Source organism: Natator depressus, chromosome 1, assembly GCF_965152275.1.
Source record: "Natator depressus isolate rNatDep1 chromosome 1, rNatDep2.hap1, whole genome shotgun sequence".
Classification (NCBI taxonomy): Eukaryota; Metazoa; Chordata; order Testudines; family Cheloniidae; genus Natator; species Natator depressus.
In genome coordinates, this window is record NC_134234.1 from 111,677,972 (window position 1) to 111,700,578 (window position 22,607).

The window sequence follows — 22,607 nt, forward strand, 5'->3', positions numbered from 1 at the left end:
AATAAATCTAAACCCCTTCTCCCTACACCATCGTCTCATCCACGCATTGAGACTCTGAATCTCTGCCTGCCTGCCTGGCCCTGCACGTGGCACTGGAAGCATTTCTGAGAATGGCACCATAGAGGTCCTGAGTCTCTTTCCTAGCAGCCTAAATTTGGCCTCCAGGACGTCTCTCCTACCCTTCCCTATGTCATTGGTACCTACATGTATCACATCCACCAGTTCCTCCCCTGCACTACGCATAAGTCTATCTAGATGCCTTGAGAGATCTGCAACCTTCGCACCAGGCAGGCAAGTCATCATATGGTTCTCCCGGTCATCACAGACCCAGCTATCTATGTTTCTAATGATCGAATCTCCCATTACTAACACCTGCCTTTTCCTAATGACTGGAGTTCTCTCCCCTGGAGAGGTAACCTCAGTGCGAGAGGATACCCCATCATCATCTGGAAGGAGGGTCCCAACTATGCGAATGTTTCCCTCTGCTCCCGTTAACTGTTCCCCTTCGCTGGGCCTTTCATCCTCCTTAACAGTGTGGGGGCTGTCAGACCAGAGGTGGGACAAATCTACAGTGTCCCAGAAAGCCTCATCAACATACCTCTCTGACTTCCTTAGCTCCTCCAGTTCTGCCACCCTGGCCTCCAAACCCCGTACACGGTCTCTGAGGGCCAGGAGCTCCTTGCACCAGATGCACACATATGCCACCCGCCCACAGGGCAGGTAGTCATACATGCTACACTGAGCGCAATAAACAGGATAGCCCTCACTCTGCTGCTGGGCTTCTGCCTGCATACTTTCCTACAGCTACCTAAGTTAATGATAGGGGTTTTGTTTAAATCAAGAAGTTTTGTTTATAGTTTAGTTTAAAGGTTTTAAAGAATGGCAAGTGTACCTCGCCCCTTTCCACTCCCCTTCCAAACTCCCTCTAGAAACTCCCTGTTAGCGGTCCCTGGGTGCTTGCTCACTGCTTTATAAAGCCCTGTTCTTCTTGATAGCCCTGCCCCCAACTAAGGCTCAGCCAATGAACAGAGGCTTCTAGATTTCTTACCTTGTTTAGAAGCTCACAGCTTCCAACTGCTGGCCACAGCACACGGTCCTTCAAACAAAAACAAACAGACAAACACAAGCTCAGCACACAGCAAGTAACCCCCAAACACAAACACACACTACAGACAGCCACTTACCCCAAGGGTCCCGTATTTGCTCCTCCTTCACCTGGAGAGCTCCCTCTCGAAACTCCCTGTTAGCAGTCCCTGGTCACTTGCTAAAGTTTTAAAAAGCAATTTTATCTTAGAGTAATCGCTTTCTGCTCAACCGTACTCAACTGTGATGGATGCACTTATGTTGTTTTGCCTTGTCTTACCCTTTATTGCAGTTACTACATGTTGGAAAACAGACCCAGGAACATCTATGGCATGGTTTGCTACTCATGCTTGTTGGCACCTCCTAACACCAAGGAATGTAAGTGTTCCTTAGTTTCTGTGTATTTCATTCAGTTTTGACTTGAATTCAGCTGGAAGTTTCATATGCAGCTCAGTATTGTGCTGGTGCCTATGCCAGTCAAAAATCAGTCAGCCCTCAGGAAAGCTAGATCTGCTTCCAGCAAGATCACACTGAAAATTAAACAAGCAATTCAGGGAAATTAGAACTTTTGATTTTAGGTCCTATTATTCTGTCATGTGATGTTTTTCCCATCTCCAAATATACTCATATGTGATCAACTACCCTTCTTTAACTGGCTGCTCTCTAGACATTCAATGTCTTAAGGACTAGCTAGTGTCCAGGTTTCTCTGAGGCTGCTGTACTGGGAGATAAGCAACACTGGAATTCTAATGACTTGAAAGTTCCAATTAGCCACTTCTCTGCTACGCTGGGTCCCTGCCCCTCCATTAAGAAAGGAAGAAGCGGGGGGGGGGGGATCTCCAAAAAACACTGGGGTGAGAGAAAGAATGACATACAGCTGACAAGATGTTTCAGCAGGGAGAGCAAGGCTGGCAGCTGAAGAAAAGTGGATGAGGATGGGACTCTTTTGGAGTTCAAACTAGGAAGGAGAAAAGGTCTTATTTAATAAGAGCAGAAAGGGTGGGCTCAGGAGGAAGGATGAAGTCTGCTAGCAGTAGGAGGAAACTAGGGAAGGGATGGAAGCCAAGACTACTTGTCTCCCGTTCCTAAGTTTACACATTCCTGGCAAGAACAACTACTTTTTAGGTTAAAGGTTAAGGTTAAAACTGGAAAGAAAGATATCCTTAACCATCATCTCATTAGTTTGCTATAAAGCAGCAGTTGTCTTTAAGCACACAGCCTCACACTATGGTCACTGTGAGACAACCAAAATATGGGACATCTTCCTCTAGGTCCAGGTAAAAGAGCATCTTGCCTTTTCATGCTCTTTTTCAGTCACAAGGTGGGAGGGCTGACGATAGAATTTGAACTTGTTTAAGAAGCTGCTGAACTCTCATTTGTTAATTGCAAAAAGAGAGAGACTGTACTCCAGTGGCACTTGCTAATCATCATGTTGAACTGGGCCAGTGGTTGATTCATCCCTGCCCATGGGAAGAAGAGAGAGACAGTCACCGACAACTCCCCACTGTAGCTAAAGCTTCTGGGAGCCCGATCTCCTCTTTCTGTGGGGGATGAAGAAGGAGGTGGTGGGATTAGAAAGTCTCTATGGGTGGGAGTGAAGGGAGTGGAGCTTCTCTCAGCTAACCCAGGAAAGAGGAGATGTGGGGAGGAACAGAGGAGAGCCCCAGCCAGCAGCCAAGGGGGTGGGCAGAGAGCTTTTTTCCCCCGTACAAGCAGATAAGAATGAGGCCTGCTCGTACATCTTTCTATTTTTTACAAGTCCATCAAACGCACAAGTATCACGATATCGGATCTGTATGATATAAGGGCTGGGATTGTCAAACAACTACCAAACTGTTCAGATGTCTCTGTGGCAATTAGCTAACAGATGATCACTGATACACAGCAAACAAAACAAGTTGCAGGTTTACAATACTTTTTGGCCTTTGTTTCAAGAGGTGGGGTTACTTCGAGGAACTGTACATTTGTGACTGCTAGGCACGGCCATTTCCTCTTACCACCAATCACTGCAGCTGCACTCCCATCTTCTGCTCGCATTTGTCCTACATAAACCATGGAGAAGGGATCAGGTTGAGCTAGTAGACATGACATCCTGAATTGTGATGGGTGTGAGCACATGCTTAAGAGTTTTGTAAATTGGAGGCTGAATCATACCAAACATGTAAGATATGGAATGTCTGGCAAGGAGCCATGAGAGGGGCTTATGGCTATTGCCTACTTCAAAAAGGCAACTTCTGTTTTTTATAGGGTATTTGGCAGGTACAATATAAACACGTCTAATTCTTTGAGAAAAGTATATTACACAACTTTCTGACCACATTCATTCTGAATTTGCCAAAGGCACCAATAAATGGGTAGAATACACATTATCTTTGGGAGTAGTTAGGGAAGCACATTAATCTACTAAGAAATCAAATGGGCTGTAGGAGAAAATAGCAATCTAAATCAGAGTGCACATCAGTACTTCAGTCAATTCCAGTAAAACCAATCATTTGACTACACATTGAAAAGTATTTAACAATTTCTGGAAAAAAAATTGAATCCAGGTTGCTTGCGGCGGATCCCTCTAGGCATTAACACCAGAGTATTTGTTTTATTAGGTACAGAATTCTAGATACTGTTGTGAGATTGGTGCTTTATAATAAATAATAATTTGCAAATAAAATGTAAAAGCCCTTTCCTGTGGGATCTCTTGAAGAGCTCAGTCACTGAGTCAAGCAGCATAAAATCCAATAACAGCAAATGATCAGAAAGAAAACATCTTTATCATAAATTACAGTGAAATCAAATGGTCTCAGCCAGCGTGCAAAGATACTATACAGTTATTGATGCTTAATTGTATAATTTTTCCAATAATACAACTTCCTGCTCTGATTGGTTGTGGGTCCAAGTTGCATAACTACAGTACTGTACTGTGAGTATGCACTGTCTTCATTCTGAGTTACTACTATGGTACTTCTGCTATGATTGGCTCCTGTACTCTGATGTTTCATGTTGTGTGCCAGCAACAGAAATAGTGCCTCCATTTCTCGCTCCCGTCAGCTAACAAACTGGAGAACTGGTCTGAGTTTAAAAGGGTGAAATTCAATAAAGACAAGTGCAAAGTAATTCACTTAGGAAAGAGAAAAATTAAATGCACAACTACAAAATGGGGAATAACTAGGTAGGTGGTGGTACGGCTGAAAAGGATCAGGGGATTAGAGGCGATCACAAATTGAATATGAGTCAACAATGTGATGCCGTTGGAAAAAACGATCGTATCAATCTGGGGTGTATTAACAGGAGAGCTGTATATGAGACACGGGACGTAACTGTCTCTATCTACTTGGCCCTGGGGAGGCCTCAGCAGGAGTACTGTGTCCAATTCTGGGTACCGCACTTTAGGAAAGATGTGGACAAATTGGAGAGAGTCCAGAGGGGAGCAACAAAAATGATAAATTGTTTAGAAAACCTGAGTTCAGAGGAAAGGTTAAAAAAAAACTGGGTATGTTTAGTCTTCAGAAAAGGAGAGAGAGAGGGAAGACCTGATAACAGTTTTCAAATATTTAAGGGCTGCTATAAAGAGGACTGTGATCAATAGTTCTCCATGTCCACTGAAGGTACAAGTAGTAGTAATGGGCTTAATTTGCAGCAAGGGAGATTTAGGTTAGCTATTAGGAAAAACTTTCTAACTATAAGTGTAGGTAAGCTCTGGAATAGGCTTTGAAGGGATGTTGTGGAATCTCCATCACTGGAGGTTTTTAAGAACAGTGGTCAGTGATGGTCTAGGTTTACTTGGTCCTGCCGCAGCACAGGGGGCTGGACTTGATGACTTCTCAAGGTCTCTTCCAGCCCTACGTTTCTATGATTCTAGGACATCAAAAAAGGCTATGGTTTACATGAAGAAAGAAACAGGATAGTGTAAAAAACTCTACAGCAAATGGAATTGCCAGAATATTTTAAATCTTTTTACTTATTTTCCTTTGTCCTCTCAACTGTCTCCCATCTTTTCCTCTCAGAAAGGTTTTTATTGTCAGAATAGCTGTCATATGTCAAAGAGTAGGAAAATTCCCTCCAGATTCAGTTTTTAAACACACACACACACACACACACACACACACACATATCCATCAGTGGACAAAAGACTTGCTGATCTGTAGAGAAAGAAGGGACTGGGGAAAGTAGAAGAATGAAGTGATCAAAAAAAAAAAAAAGGTAGGGAGGGAGGAAAAAGCCAAAACAATTGACTTTTTAGAAATTTTACTTTCAGAAGTTTGGCAGCCCATTTTATCTATGTTTTTTCCCCACATAAAATAATAAATCAGTAATGTAATAAAGAGGTTACTTACCAGTGTTGTTCTTCCAGAGTGTCACCTCTGCCTAGTCACTCTTGTGGGATTAGCGACTCCCGGCGTTAAACTGTAGAATCTTCTTGCCAGCAGTGAATGTTAGAGCTGCTCATTTCTCCCTCCTCCAAACCTCATGGAGGATTCTGAGGATAACATGAGGGGAAATGTGCCCAAGAGCTTTCAGTTCCTTCCCTAATGTCAGAATTCTTTTCCTGAGACTCCAAAGAAGCAGGGAAGGTGGCTGGGGAGTGTGACTATGTAGAGGTGACTCTCATAGAAGAGCTACTTAAAAGTAACCTCTCTTCCTTCTTCAAATGGCCTCTCCTTATTCCTACTTGTGAGAGATTACCGAGCAGTATAACCCACTAGGGAGGTTAGCTGAGATGTAGTAGGTCAACAAGGACTGCAAAACTCCCAAAATGACCATTAGCTCTGGATGTCAGTCAAGAAAGTGCTGGAAGTGACCTCACTTTCGCTCTCCCAGCTCAGATCTCAGATAAGCATCGGATTCAAGTACATACAGCTCTTTGAGTAAGAACATTGCAAATCCTATGAAGACAGAAGGCCTACAATGGATGCTGTCTTCAAATTAGTTGCATGTCTGTTTTGATATATCCAGGTGAATGAACACCTGGCAAAACATAACAAAGGTGTAAAGGAGACTTGGTAAAATACAGAGAAATTAGTGGCCTGTATTAGATGAAAACAGAGATACTGTGGAAATGGGGATGAGGACACTGACTAAATCATGCTTCTTATATGGCTACAGTTTGTAGAATATTGGCCAGTGTCTCATTAAGTCATAGAATCTCAAGGTTGGAAGGGACCTCAGGAGGTCATCTAATCCAACCCCCTGCTCAAAGCAGGACCAATCCCCAATTTTTGTCCCAGATCCCTAAATGGCCCCCTCAAGGATTGAGCTCGTGACCCTGGGTTTAGCAGGCCAATGTGCAAACCACTGAGCTATCCCTTCCCCCTCCCATAGACTGCAGCTATGGTTATGAGGGATATCTGCCCAGCTATATGTTACAGATACTAAATAGATCAGAGGCCACAAGACCTTTGTGAAACAAGACTCTGACCCCAAAGCAACTGAGATACACATATAAGAAAGACTATTCCAGGGGCAGCTAATAAATACATCCACTTGCAGTACTCAGAGCACAATCAGGTGCATTGTGCCAAAAATGTGGATTTTTTATAGCAGCCATGACAGCAGATCAGTCAAAAAATCATTCCTCCTAATCTCCCCCTCCCCCCACTCACATGCTGAAAGAAGTGGTATTAATCAACCTATGTAGGTTTTTAAACCTAACACACATGGACTAACGGTCTGACAATTTAATTTTTTAAAAGAGATACTAAAGTAATTTTTTCATTACCAGAGTGAGGCGAACATCTGGAAACATCCCTTTTGCTGTTGGTGCATTCTTAGAACTTTAAAACAACTGAGCAGATGAGAATTTTAATGTAGTACAAAATAATTTATTAAAAGGCCGAGGGCTTTGTATGTCATGTTCCAACCAGAAGATCACTTTTATAGCTGTGTTTTAAAGACCCTGAATTCTGGGCCTTTAGCTGAAATGCTTAAAACACTTAACACAGAAAAACTCCTTACAGTACTAGTAATACTATATAAAAAGAAAAAATATATATAAAATTATTTGTAACTCTCCATAATATTTGTAACTTTGTAATATCACCATTTTCTTTCCTTGCCAGTTCTGTCCTTTTGTATTTGATCATTTCCTCTCCCCCCTCCCCATTGCCCCCTTCCCTCACCCATTTCTTCCTTGTGTCCAATGATGCTTACAAATGAATAGCCTTGTTAGCTGGAACTGACAAATTTATTTTCCTCACTTCTTTGACCTTAGAAAACCGAATTCCTCTTACCACGCAGAATGGAAGAGATGTCTAGGGAAATGCTAGGTTGTTCACTAGGTGGAGTAGCCCAGCTCTCATTCCCTTGAGGTTTGGCAACATGAAGACAAGAGTTTGAGGTTAGGTCAGGGTATATTAGCCTCAGCCTCATTTCTTATTCTAGACAAAACCTCAGAGGGAGGGATTTGAGGGCCAACAAAAAAGAATACCTGAAGCCTGAGGATCTATGGGAAAACTTTGTTCCAACTATGTAGATCTTGTGTCATCCATTGAGAGGGCCTGCCTCTCCATGCTGCCCGTGGAACACCAGCTCCTAGTCTCACAATTCATTCAGAAGCCATGATGCCATGATTTTTTCACATGAGCGACAGTGGGAAATTCTAGGGAGTTGCCACAGCTTTGCCCCCTTTCAGTCTTGCAAGTCTGCCCCAAAACCAGCAGAACCCCAACTTCATGCCACTCACACAGAAGGGCTTCCAAGGTCTCATAGCAAGACTAGGAGATTAATGTCATTCTGGGTCCATTCTCCTCCATCTCACATTTTTGGAGCCATTATAGTAGAATTTCAGCTCTTTTTATCCCCTTCATGTTGCACAGCAAAAGAGATGTTAGACTCCACATACAGAGTCATAATTCACAGAGCAGAAACCTATAAATTATAGGTGCCACATAATAATTACAACAGTTATAAAATCCAAAATCAAAATACAACACATGCAAGTGAAGTGCCAAACCAAGGCCACAGAGCCTAGAATAATCATCACCTCCGCTCCCTCCAGAGAGCACTGTCACAGGGTGCACTCACCGCTCATAGCGCCTCTTCCCAGCTGTCCTGGGGATTAGCTCTGCCAGATGTTGTGCCCTCCTCAGGTGGTGTCTCTTCTGTCATCCTCTCATCCTATGAACCCCTCTCACTCCAGGAACTGCAGCGTCCCTTTCATGACCCGGCCTGCTCCCTTGACATGGCTCCCCCTTCCAGCGGGGTGTCACAAACAACAAATTCCAGAACAAATCATCCCAGGCAGTACACTGTCCTTGGCCTGGCCTGTGCCATGTCCCCAGTGACTGGTAAAGGACCCCAGGCACCCTCTACTCCAGGTGCCAGCTCAGGGTCCTTCCAGTCAGCAGCCAAGGTCTGCACTCCTATTCCTTGGTGCTTTCCCCTGAGCCTTCGCCTACCTTCCTGGATTCCCTCCTCTTTGGGTTTGCCAGCCTCCCAACTCCCTCCTCCCAAGGAGTAACTGTGGATTACCATTTATAGTACCAACACACCTCCCTTCACCCAGGGAGCAACTGCAGATTTCCTCCCTGCAGCCCCTTTCTGCTCTCAGCTCCTGGGCTTTATACAGGCCTCTCCTTTTCCTGTCCAGCTAAGCCTCATTTAATCAACCCCTGCTCCCTGACTCCTCCTCCACATGTAGCCTGAGGAGTTAATTGGCTCAGCTTGCCACCTTCACTCCTCCTGGGCTTGTGTAGGATGGGACACCCCATCACAGCCACCTAATCAAAGACACAAGAGAAAAATGACATTGCTACTTGAAGGGGTAGCAGAGAGAACACAACAGCACAAAAAGTTTCCTTTTGTGTGTCTTAACACCAGTGGCTATTTACAAGTTTGGCAAGAGCTAATGTAAAAGTTTGGCTGTATATCGCCAAATTATTACAGGTTTAAAAGGCTCAAATTTGGGAGCTAAATTATTTCACAGTGGGCGTGATCTCGTGATGACTGAAACCAACGGGAGTTCTTACACAGATTTCAATAAGCACTGGGTTGGGCCCCCAGTATCTCTTTGGCTGTATTTCTGGAAATGATACCATTATTGCACACCTCACAAATGCCATTTTTACTATTCAGCAATCTTCTCCAATTTAAGGTGAAATTCTATTGCCTGGGAGATTCTTCCTCTTAGTTAGTGATTTCAGTGTGTGGTTATGCAACATTTCCAAATTTGACAGGCTAATATTAGGCACCTAAATAAATGGACTGATTTCAACAGATGCTGCAGCTCCCATTTGGGAATTGCACCTCTAATAGACCACGCATATAGGTGCCTAAATATGAAGTCACACTTTGAAAATTCTGGCCTGTGTTTACCAGCTAGCTAGTCCTATACTTAGGACTAGATTTACACTTGTAGTCTTGGTTCAAGGTGCCTTGCTCAGGGCCAGTTACAGATTTCACACCTTCGTTGCCTTTCACCAGTCTAGATTTCAGTCCAACCCATATTCTGGGTTACCATTATTTTTTTTCCATTTTGTCTTACTTCTGCTCCCCTCACAGCCCCTGCACGAGCTGTTCAGAAGGCAGTACGTTTCTAATGAGTATACATTGCCATTCATTCCCCTAGCAGAGTTTTACAGACAATTTTAAATACACACTATTTACAGAGTTGCTGTGACACTGCCAAGTACTGTAAATGCACATATTTTTACACTGTATATTAAGTATACTGTGAAAAAGCTGTAACAACCTAGTTGGTGTTCACCTAGAGCAGTATGCTTCAAGAACACCTAAGAAGTTACACACCAACATGGTGTCCTGCCAGCTTTGCTGCTGCTGACACTTCTATCCCAGTAGTAGGGCCCCCTGGGACTGGCCAGCAGAAGGAGGAGCTGCCATTCTCTCACCACCACTCCAGATAGCTGCACTGAGGAGAAAAGGGGTCATCTGATCTTTGCTGCTGAGTACTGCCATGCCCAGCCCATGCATTGCATGGATCCTCTTGACTGGCCTCTAGAGGCACAGATTTTGGTTGGCATTACAAGGGGAAATCTTTGGAAGGGAGGGGAGACAAGATGATGATGAAAAGGGAAGAGAAGGTGAGTGGAACTTAGGAAAGGAAAGTGAAGTAGCAGGAGAAAATATTAGGGCAACAGGTAGGAGAAAAGCAGGTAGGAATAGAGAGGCAGAGGATAACAAATAGGGAGACAGAAAACTGGAGGAAGAAATATATGGCATGAATGGATAGTGTGTAGATCTGAGAAAAAGCAATGAGGAAGGAGAGAGACACAGAGAAAAGGAGAGAATTTGATGGAGATGGTCACTAGATACAGGAAAAGAAGGAATTAGATGGGGAGGGAATAAAAGAGGCAGAACACAGAAAGGGGAGTGAAGGAAAGGGAGGTGGGAGACAGAAAAGAGAAGGAAAACAAACAGATAAACCCACAACTTCAAGACTGGTTATTGGCATTGATGTTTTATTCACATTCATCCGAGTTTGTGTTTTAGGGATGATATTCAGAATGTGCCTTATTATACATTTTAAATATTGCCCAACTTTTTTTCTTTTCAATCTGCACATCCATGAGGACTTCCAAAACCAGACTGTATTCAGTTCAAATACATGTAATAACTTTTAAAGTCCATGCAGGATATTCCTCCTAATATGGTTCATTTCAGTATCCACCGCTTCACTAAACAAAGAAAAATAATAATAAATGTGCTTTTCCATTTGTACATCGCATTGCACCAGCTTTTATGAAAAGCCATATATATTATCTGGGCAACATGTCCACAAACCTCCCCCCTGTGCCTGCCACCCAACGAGTGCAGTAGTGTTCTTCATTGTGAATTGGGCTTGCTAAGTACAAATAATTGTAATAGTCCTGCTGCGCACAGAAGAACTGTTCTTTAAAAGGAAAGAAAGCAAAAAAGTTACTTTAGTACACAGCACCTAATCTGTGTTATGGACAAATGACTGGCTACATAGTGATTTAAAAGTGAAAGCTGTTTTTGTGTTACAAAAGCACATTCAAATGTGAAAACAAATGCAATTATTCTCTTAAAACAATCAAAATTATTTTTAATACCTTTTTGAAAAATAAGGCTGAAGGCAGAGTCTGAGTCCAGAGAAAACTTTGATGGCCAAATTATAATCTTCCTAAATAACAAGGTTTATAATGGAAAAGCTGACAAACCCTTAATGATATAGCACTGTTAGCGGGTGTCTTTGTTACATTCCAATGGTATTACACACAGGTGCCTAAGAATGTAAAGTACACTGCCCTACAACATGGCCAGAATAGAGTGATTTCCATATGTGGTGCTGCATGCACTTAGAATTTCTCTGCCTGAACGATGTCTAAATCTTGAGAGATAATGTAAGTGACGTCATCTGCATTGGAACCAGCGTTAGGAATGTGGTCTGTGGATACAAACTAGACTTTCATAGTCTTGATGTATTGTTGGGTGGGAAAAGAGTGAAAGCTAATAAGGGTTCCCCCCCCCCCCTTTTATCCATCGAAAGCTGACAAAAGCTGGCAGCATATTTAACAAAAGACCTTCAAAACCTGGCAGTTTTCACTTCACCTTTTAATGCAGGTGCATTATTTGGCATATTCTTCAAAACCACATCCAAAGTAAAATCTTAGCTCATAATAAAATCTGCCAAATTATTAAATTTGATATCAGGCTTAAAATGGGTGTGATTACTAACACTTACGTAAGTATATTTGAAAGACAACTCTGTTGTAGCATCAGAGTGGAGTTCGTTATGACATTTACTACAAAAAAAACCCAATCGATCCCATTCCTAGGTAATCATAGGAAAATTCTTGTTCAATCATTCTGATCCTACATGTACTGAACTTTGAGTCTGAGAACAGACTCCGAGAATGGAAGACTCCTTGACATGCTGCTGTAGGACAGGGTAGGGTATCTATCTCTCAGTTTGAAGTAGGAAAGTAATGGTGTGAAGTGCAGAAATGGCTCTCTTTAATAGCATCTCTTGGTCCTATATTTGGGCAATCGTGTTCTACACCCTGACGTTCCTCCTGTTCATGGAGGAATGACAAACTGTTAACAATATAAGAGTGGCTGAAAGCCTGATCAAGCAAAACAGAAACAGATGAATTAATACATGCTTGAACTCAACTAAAAAAAGAGGGACGAGCTAGAGCTTGTTGGATTATCTAAAAGCAGACAAAGCAGCATATTATTTGCCTGTGTTACTTGAACTTCAGGGTAAGAATAGCTATTTTTGACTTGTTGCAGCCTGGAAGAATTGTATGGCATCACAATTGTTTTCAGCCCATTCCATAGGCTGAACATTGATTTAAGTACCCCACTATCACACTGTGATGAAGAAATAAATAGATAAAGATCACAGAAGGTAACATTCAGTTCTGTGCAAAGAACTAGCACAATGGTAGAGAAATTCAGGGATTATTTATCCCTAATCTCCATTTCATATAGAAACTAATTTCATTTTTATATTTTGAATGGTCTAACAGCAAAGGATGTTTTAATGGCTTATACCTAACTTCTCTTTGGACCAGGTCTGTCACAGAGAAGTGACCAGAGGTCAAAGTAGAAATGGGTGCTCATTCTGCAGCTTTAGAAATTTAGGGGAGGGGGGAATTAAAGAAAAAAATAGACTAAATAGCAAATAAAGACTTCCTTTTTGGGATCTATTTCGTACTATGGAATATAGTTTTCCAAGAAACATGGTAAAAGAGCCTCATCTGAGATATTTAGGTAGATTTGATAGAGCACTACAACATAAAGGGACCAATCCTGCACTGGTAGGCAGATAGATTAGATCACCTACTACGCAGTATTGTTGTAGCTGTGTCGGTCCCAGGATATCAGACGGACAAGGTGGGGGAGGTAATAGCTTTTATTGGACCAATGTCTGTTGATGAGAGAGACAACCTTGAAGAAGAACTCTGTGTAAGCTTGTCTCTCTAGGTGACCTAGTGAGTCTTTTCCATCTGTAACTTCTATGAGTCAAACCCTAAAGTCCTTTTTCAGGCAAAACTCATATTTAAACAAATGGGAAACTGAGTCAATGAAAGTTTTGCCTAAGTAAGGACTGATTAAGGACTATTGGACTTGGTTCTATTATTTATTCATCGTAATTCATAAGAATCCCATGAACAGAACGGGGTTCTTAGTCATCAGTCCGGTTGCTAAGTCTTCTGCAAACTAAGGGCTGTCTTCCAATATACACATTTTAAAGATTAAACAGATGTAATTATTTTATCTACATAGCACTGAAAGTGCCTGAGTTAACATACCAGTATATTTAAAATTCTATAGAAATAAATGCTGTTTCAATTTAAAAAAGGAAAGTGTAATAAATAATATTTATTTCCTTCCATACCAACAAATGAGGTTTGGAAGGTGTTTTGCCATTGTTATAGGAAAAAAATCTTTTTAAGTCATCTGCACTGTATTCTGTGTGCCAAGTTAAGAGTATGTGTTTATCATTCCAAACACACAGTCACATTTTATATTGGGTAATATTTTTGCATTTTCTAAAAAACATTTTTGTTTATTTAAAGATCACGTATATTTCTCTACTTCATAGGCCATGAGACATTTTTCATACCCTACCAGACAACTTAATTTCCTGTCAACCTTAAGTGATGGGCTAAGACCCCGAAATTCCGTACCACATTTCCCAGAACAGCAAAATAGCATTAGTCATTTTTCAGTTGTGGTGTGAATTTGCCAGACTAGGTCTTTGATGATTATACTATCCCCATGCTCCCACAAACACAGACTAGCTGTACAGTACTTTTAGTCTTAGAAGGATTAACTCACTAATACTTGCCTTTTGCTACAAAAGGTAAATGTGAAGAATTCGTGATTTTTATCATTTTGCTTGACGATGACTACATCGCACCTTAGAATAGTTCAAAAACTTTTCAGTGTTTGCATTTGCAGACTTCTTTAAAAGTTCTTGCAGGAGTGATAAGAATGGTCTTTTCTTAATTTCTAATTCCTGTTTTGGAATCTTATTACAGTGAGATACTCAGAGTATTCCTAGCTTCCGGCTTAGTTCCCACTGTTTCTGTCTTTGCCTAGAGTCAAAAGAAGCTTGCAGGATTGGTATTTTGCCCCAGTTTGTGACCTGATTTTCCATTCTGAAAACATAGCACATGTATTGCATCACAGCTGAATTTTAAAAAATTACTATTGGTTTTTTGAAATCAACCATAGAAATCTGGCAGGGAAAAGAACCTATTAAGTTATCCTATCCATCTCTCTCTGTCATTGCTAATTGTTTTCTACAATAGATGTAAGGGCTTTGTCTTATAACAATGGTGATTTACAGTTTTTTCTAGATGATGGATTCTAGCTGGCAGGATCATATGAAGCATGTCGTCCTGCCAGGCTGCAAAAAATATGTATACTCCCTATGCAGTTTCACCAAGAGGAAGGCATTCTGCAGTATCATTTACCATCTTCCCTAGAGTCTCCACTGGAAAAATGTAGCTTTAAATATTAATCAAGGTTCTATGGAAATCTCACTGATGGAGGCTGCCCGAGAGAGGCACTCATTTGATGAATCTCCTAGATGACCTTCCTGCGTTGTGGGTTGCACTGGCTAGCTCCAGACTCCATAATGGAGCAGGGGTTGTGAGTGACTTGCGTCACTTTGACTCACTCTTGGCAGATATTCTGCTCCCAGTTCACACGAGGGGAACCTATTGAGCAAATCTGACCCTGTGTATATCATAAAACATTTTGTCTTTATACAGATTAATAAACCAGTCAGTGGGGCTTTGAAAATTCCCCCAAGTCCTATGCAAAAATATATATTAAATACATTTTTCAAAATGCCAGAAATGTTGCAGATTGTTGACATTACGGAAAATAAAAGTGGCTCTGTGGATTATTTTTAATGAATGGGAAATTCAGTGAAACTAAGTGAGTGCTCTGCTTACTACGACTAGGTCAAGACATGGCTGAAACTTCACAAGGTAAGCAGGGAAATTTATGGCAATTTTGTTACTATTGCAGGTGCTGGCATGACCTCTGGTGTTTCAGCCATTTTCCCAAGTACCTCTGGCACAAACACGCTCTCGCCTTTTCAGCATGCACACAAAGGTAAGAAAAGCTTCCCCAGGTTTATTCAGCAGCTATTTCTTCAGAATACAGTATCAGCTGGTATAATGTACTGTTGAACTGAAAACACCTCCTGTAAAATTACTTTGCACTATTTTCCCACATTTGAAGAATCACTAAAAATAATAATAATTTACAATGATTTCTTATTCCTGGATTAATCAATACTATTACTTCAGTGGAGATGGACTTAAAATGGACTTCAACTGAGTTGTACTGATTTATGCCGACAATTAATTTAGCTCATTATTTCTAGCAACAAGGAAATGTTATTATGCCCCAGCAGAGCCTGGCCAGAAATGTAAAAATAATTTAACATAACTATGTGGCCATTCTCTTTTTGGACTAAACAAACAGCTCTACAATATTATTTTTGGTTTTTCAAAAATACATGAAAATAAGAACACTGTATACATAGTGGGGGGGAAAAACAACTAATAAAAAATTATCAAAGCTGACCATTGTGTGTCTGTTTTTGTGATGTTGGAAGCCACGTTTCCAGACATTTTATGTCTCATTTTTAATCCAGATTCCCACACTCTTTGAAGTATTTATAATTTTCTCTAACTCTACATGGCTTTTTAGATCCTAGCTTATTGCCTCTGATTTTCATCTCTGATGTTACCTACCTGATTCTAAATTCATCTTCCGTCAATGCTATGTGCGAAATCTGTGTTAGAAAAGCAAGTATAACAGTTTTTTTGCGGATTGTGGCTTGATCTTCTCCCTTTTCTTACCTCTCTTTTGAGGACATTAAAAACCGCTTGAAGCAAAATGACATCAACATGATCAAACACTCCTTCTGAAGCATGGAGACTATATGTTAAAATATTCAGATGCTCTTTCTGAAGTAAGGATGGATGTAGTTACCCCTATGATGAATTTATTTCATGAATGAGCTCCAGACATTGAGAGAAATATATTAAGTCAGCTTTTAAGTTATTTATTATCATTATTGACTCTGTCTTTGGCTTTCAGTTTTTCTCTCTGATATCACACACACAAAATTTTGGCTTGAGCGCAAGATCATGTCTCTTTGGATCCCACTCCCACTTCACTGTTGAGGGAGGATTTACTTTTCATGGCACTATTTATCTGAGGCATAATGAATCTCTTTGACATTCGTTCTTAAAAAATTCTTTGCTGATGCCTAATTTTCATCCTGGTTTTATTAACTTATTTATATTCTGATATAAACGTTAATTTGACTTATTTGAAAATTCCAATCAGGCTATCGAGTGTACCATACCACAGAGGATGATCTGGTGAATGCGAATTATGCATTATTCAGTTCTGCTAATTCAGTTCCCTTTCAGTTTTGTTTCATTTTTCAGCATTCAGTAGTATTGATCATAGTATTCTTCTGATGTGTTTACTGTCTGTTGTTGAGCTGCCAGATACTGCTTTGGCTTGAATCCTACTGAAGAAAGCAGTCAGCCATGGGTCAATTTAGACCTCAGCCTGCTTCTCTGTGCCTTGCCTGAGGGATTAATGGTAGGACCAATGCTCTTCTGAATGTATATGTTACTACTGGGTATTATTCTTTAGGAGCTATAATGTATATTTTCATTGTTGGGCAGACACTGTCCAGACCTACCTCATGCTTCCAGCCAGTTGTCAGGCTGCTAACATGATATCCAGTTACAGATGCCACATTATTTAATAAAATTATCCAACTAAAGCTGGTTGCTAGCGGGTTTTAGGTGGTTGTTATGTTAAGCACCTAGCCTAACAGTTCATTTTACTGAGCCTATCTCCTTAGCATAAAGACAGTGGGTGTTAGAATGACATATTTGTCAATGGCCTTATACTCAGATTTCATAACAGGAACAGCCTTGTACTTTCTTCCGTATATTGCTCTGAAAAGAAACAATTAGAATCATTTATCAATTATTCCCTTTTTCAAATCTTACTACTGTAATTCCTTCTTTGTGGGTGCTCCCAAAGATATATTGTCTAGACAACAGCAGCTCCTATTCTGATGATTGAATTTTTCCTTGTTTTAAGATCCCTTTTTTGGCTCCCCATCACATCAAAGTTGTATAATTTATTTTTAAGCAGTGGTTTCATCCCAGAGAAGCATCTGTAAAAATGGCATCAGACAGGTTTTATAATCCATACAAACCAGCACAAATCAAACTACACATATTAGAGTTTTCACCTGCACGTCTGATAAATCTTCCAACAGAAGAATTTTAAACATGTTCACACTGATGGAACGTTACCAGCTGTACACCCTCTTTGTGTGTTGGTGGTGTAGGTCTATGAAAAGAAATTACACATTTTGTTGTTTTACTGACTTGTTTCATTGTTCTATAAAGGAAAGCTAAATAACTGATTTTACAATTAAGAGAATGTCCAACTTTCACTCAGGGTTGAGAGCTAGCAGCTGTTCACAGTTACACACAATTAACTGCAATACCGTATGTTATGATACGGAGGAACACCATTTTCTGTCTGAGAAAAAGCCAAATCCTATCTTCAGATGTGCACACACAAAGACCCCACTGAAGCCAGCTGTGAGTGCAACCATGGGCAAAACTGGGCCTATAAGTCTGTTATAATTTCCAGCCGACATAAATTTCAGCATACTATTTTCACCTGTTCGTAACAATGACAAACCTCATTCTCTCAGGAGCAGAATGACAGTGGCAGAAAAGAAAATTACCAAAGGAATTTCATCCACATATTTAATTTTCATAAATTTCCTTTTTACAATAAGTAAAGCATAAACAAAATTTAATGAAATAGTTTGTGTATATAATTCTAAAAAACTGAAATATGAAAAGAGGTCAAATTTTGGTAGCTCATATTTCTTCTTATTGAAACATTGAAAGTTTCACAAGGTAATTGGAAGAGCATAGTATATTTTCCACTTCATACATAATTTCTTTTAATATGAGAGGACATTATAGCTTCCTTCATCTCTGCAGGACTACACGATCTAGTGTTTGTTGTAAGTATTATTAACTATTGTTGAACAAACTACACTGATATGTAAAATTCTGTATATTGGTTGGCTTTTGAAGCATAAGAGCTAACTTCTGCAGTGCTTCATCCAGCAAAGCTCCAGTTCAAATAAATTAATTAAGTTTTAAGTAAATAAAGAAATGAACTAGGGATTAAGTTTAGTGCAGATCTCAAAATGATAAACATTCTTTGTTTTCAATAATGGCTCCTTTACAATAAACTATTTCTTTGTGTCTCCAGCAGATCTTTCAGGACAAGGGCACCTGGCTACTGCTCTTATAATTGCCATGTCTACTATATTCATAATGGCTATTGCCATTGTCTTAATCATCATGTTTTACATTGTGAAAACGAAACCTTCTGGTCAAGGTAATTGTGCGGCATAAGAAATTCCAGTTGCAAAATGCTATCTCCAGACAACTGCTGAGAATGACTATTAATAAGTTACATTCTTTATATTCTAGCCTGTTGCACCAGCCATTCAGTTGAAGTCCAAGCGAATATGCAAGAAGAGAAGAAAGACATACAAGGTTTGAGCTGTTTTATGGTTTCCACTTTCTCCACACCAGATAACACAGGGCTTAAACTCCCTTAATCCATCTTCCTGTGCAATTCCCCTTTTTAATTGTTTAAACTCCAATTCCATTTAGTAAAGGAATATGCAAAAGGTTTCTGTACCACCAAAATTGCACTTAATCCTGTGATAGAAATTAAAAGTGTAGAAGAATTCAGGGAGATTTAGGTTTGTAATAAGACTGCCAGCTGACGAAGCTAGTGAGGCAAAACACACATTTGCAAACTCTCTGTCAATTAAATGTCTTTATTTTTTGATTTGCAGAAAATGTTGTGATTTTCTCAGAGAAAGAGGAGTTTGAAAAACTGACAGCAACTCCAGCTAAGACTGTTAAAAGGTATGTGAAAAATAAACATTATTTTAGCTTGGTTAAGGTGGAAAAGGAACATAACCATTTCCAGATACTTGAGGCAAAGGAATTATTTAGCCTGGCAGAAGGGAATACAACAAGAAAAAAAGGAGATGCAATTAAGACAAGGGGAAAATAGGCTAAAAGCTTCCTGATGGTGCGATCTAATGGAATGAGGAACAGTCTGCCACAGGAAGTGCCAGAAACCCCATTGCTTGAGTTTTTTAAAGCTAGACCTGGGAGTTGAAAATGTGCTAACAATCTTGCAGCATCAGGGAAAAGACTAGATGACTTAATACGTATTTTCCATCTCTAATTTCTAAAATAGGATGGCAGATGCTAGTGAGGGGGGGAGGCTGATCATCCCATCTCCTTCTTCAGCCCTACAGGGCTCTGTCATCTTTCCTGACAGCTTCATTTTGGTAGTGTGTGCCAGGAATGTGGTTTTCAGGTACGTGCTCTTCATTAATCTTTTCCCTGCTGCCTATCAGCCAGCACGGGAGAACACACTTCCTGCTCCACACACCAAAAAAGCACTTTGTCCCTAACTTTATTGCTCAGCATCTAGATGGCACAAAGTCACACAGGTCAGTAGCCTTTATATTATTGATGGGTTGATATGACCAATGGTCTCTTAAAACCATAGTAACCTGGGTCCAATTTTTGTGCTCCCTAAGGGCTACCGTATTAGAATTAGCAGAGTGAGAACCACCATTAGAAATGTTTCAGAGTAACAGCCGTGTTAGTCTGTATTCGCAAAAAGAAAAGGAGTACTTGTGGCACCTTAGAGACTAACCAATTTATTTGAGCATGAGCTTTCGTGAGCTACAGCTCACTTCATCGGATGCGTACTGTGGAAACTGCAGAAGACCTGGATTTGTGCAGGAAATGGCCCACCTTGATTATCATACACATTGTGAAGAGAGTGGTCACTTTGGATGGGCTATTACCAGCAGGAGAGTGAGTTTGTGTGGGGGGGGGGGCGGAGGGTGAGAAAACCTGGATTTGTGCTGGAAATGGCCCAACTTGATGATCACTTTAGATAAGCTATTACCAGCAGGAGAGTGGGGTGGGAGGAGGTATTGTTTCATGGTCTCTGTGTGTATATAATGTCTTCTGCAGTTTCCACAGTATGCATCCGATGAAGTGAGCTGTAGCTCACGAAAGCTCATGCTCAAATAAATTGGTTAGTCTCTAAGGTGCCACAAGTACTCCTTTTCTTTTCACCATTAGAAATGTCATTTGGTCTGGAGGCTCTCCGAGCACATGAGGAACGATAGCAGGGACCACAACAGCATCACAAGTTCTTAAGCTTCCTGGTACTAAAAACCTTACTACACAGATAATCAGTGCCACAGTTACAGGTATATACATGAACATATAGCAATACCAAAAGATATCCAGCATAAATGCTCTCCTACTCACATCTCCAAGGGTACCACCAAGATGGGTGGCTCTCTCAGTAGGTGGTCATCTGTGGAGGGCCTCTTGATGGATTCTTCCTCCCTGTTCATGCTGATGAACCCCTTTTATGCTGAGTTACACTCACACCCATAACCCTCCTACATATGCATGAAAATTCCAACCCCTTTTTCCTTATCAGGACTTCCAAACCCCCTAAAGTTTGGGGTGCCCCACTTTTCAAAGGCTAGCCTCTTAGTTCCCCATATTTGCATTAGCATTTACATCAACAAGGCCCCATGGCAACCTGCAGTTGCTGCAGAATTTTCTGTGATGTTACAATTGGGTGCCTTGCAGTCCTGACAGGTACATTGCAGCATATTTCCCCAAACATCACTCATTGTCACATTCTTTACAGTAATCTTGTAACATTACTGGTACAGGATTATTCCTGGGTCACCTGCTTATGTCAACCCTTCTTTTAGGCCTAAGGCCTTATGCAGCTAACCTAAAATCACACCAGCCTCAGCTTGTAGGGCTTGCATGACAGCCTCACTTTGCTTACATACCTAACACACACTGTTCTCTCATAAATGTTTGTCAACCTTATACCCTTATAATACTATCCTACTTATTCCTATACTCTATCTACATCTATTCATCACACATTGATTACGTATCTATTGCTGTGGTTAATTCATAACACAATTAAATGATTCTATGAAATAATCGGCTAGATGACACAATGAGCTTTGTAGCACACTACAAAGACTATGTCTACACTATAAAGCTAAGGGTGTGATTCCCAGCTTGCCAACGCATAGTCCTGCTAGGTCAATGAGGGAAAAGTATAAAGAGTAGTGTAGCCACAACAGCATGGGCAGCCTGAACTACCGGGCGATGCTAGGCTATTCTTTATATTCGTGCTAGCTGCCATCCAACTAGCACAAGCACATGACTGCAAGCTTGGAAACACACCCCTAGCTCGAAGTGTAGACGTAGGTAAAGTCAGGAAAAGCTAGAATTTGGCCCCGAGTAAAGAAACATTTTTTTTTAAATCCTCCTTGTTCTCACGCAGGTGTTCATGACTGTGTAACTTAAATAGAGACAGTTGCACATACATCTTCGATAGCAGGGTCAAGCTTTAATTACATGCTCCCGCAGCAGCGACATTTTTAAAATAAAAATATTATTCCATTGACTCTAAGATAGAAGAAAAGACAGAATTGGACTCACTATCAGAGGCTGCATTGCTGTAACCTTACCCTTAATTTTTCAGTGAAAATGATGCATCTTCCGAGAATGAACGACTTCTAAGCCGTAGCATGGACAGTGATGAAGAAGCTGCTGTTGATAAACAAGGGACCCCAGACCTGTGCTTGTTATCTTTAGTTCATCTCACCAGGGACAAATCTTCTACAAATAACAAATCAACTGGGGTAAGGCTTTTTTCAAAGCTGAAAATGGAGATGAATTTTGATAGGTTTTTTTAAGAAACACATGCACAAATCATCACCACAATAAAACAATGAATTATAATGTGGATCAGACTAATCTACAGGAAAGTTTTGCATGGTAATAAGAAATTGTCTGACTATCTCCTCTGTAGAGACAGCATATAGTATTCCTTCAGTATGCCAAAAATGCTGTGTGTGCATATAAAATGCACTGTAAAGGGCTGAGAAATTAAGCACCCAAAAGTCAGGAAATTCAAAAGCAGGTTTCCTACAACAATATTAACTCTGCTCTCTGGAACTCTGTACAATTTAGGTTATAAATTTGAACCAAAAAAATCAATAATACAGCAAGGCATGCATTTAAACAGGCAAATTAAGAAAGAAAAATTTAGTCTTGGTTTTTCTGTTTAAATGCATGCCTTGCTGTATTATTGACTTTTTGTTAAAATGTATACCATAAAATGTACAGCGTTCAGAAGAGCAGCGTTAATGTTGCTGTAGGAACATGAGCATATGAACAGTGGGGCTAGCCTAGTGTTATAGTGGGAACCTTAACTTTTGAATTTCCTGACTTTTGGGTGCTTAAGCACAACATGCTCATTTCTACACCTTAGTGTTTCATTAATATTCATTTTTGTACGTAGTTTTCCTGTTTATTTTTCAAAGATACAAGAGTCACATGGAAGGTGGCTCCAATATTCCAAAGAAC

At 40.5% G+C, this 22,607-nt stretch overlaps 1 protein-coding gene across 1 annotated transcript in view; it reads left to right on the top strand.

Annotated features, from left to right (window-relative positions):
* Window positions 1-22,607, top strand: part of EDAR (ectodysplasin A receptor) — a 116,421-nt gene that overhangs the window by 87,529 nt on the left and 6,285 nt on the right. Inside the window, exons 5-10 of the mRNA XM_074964376.1 lie at window positions 1,376-1,461; window positions 15,043-15,129; window positions 18,361-18,486; window positions 18,582-18,647; window positions 18,956-19,028; window positions 21,721-21,880. Of these exons, the coding sequence (XP_074820477.1) occupies window positions 1,376-1,461; window positions 15,043-15,129; window positions 18,361-18,486; window positions 18,582-18,647; window positions 18,956-19,028; window positions 21,721-21,880 (598 nt within the window). The remainder of the gene's footprint in view (window positions 1-1,375; window positions 1,462-15,042; window positions 15,130-18,360; window positions 18,487-18,581; window positions 18,648-18,955; window positions 19,029-21,720; window positions 21,881-22,607) is intronic.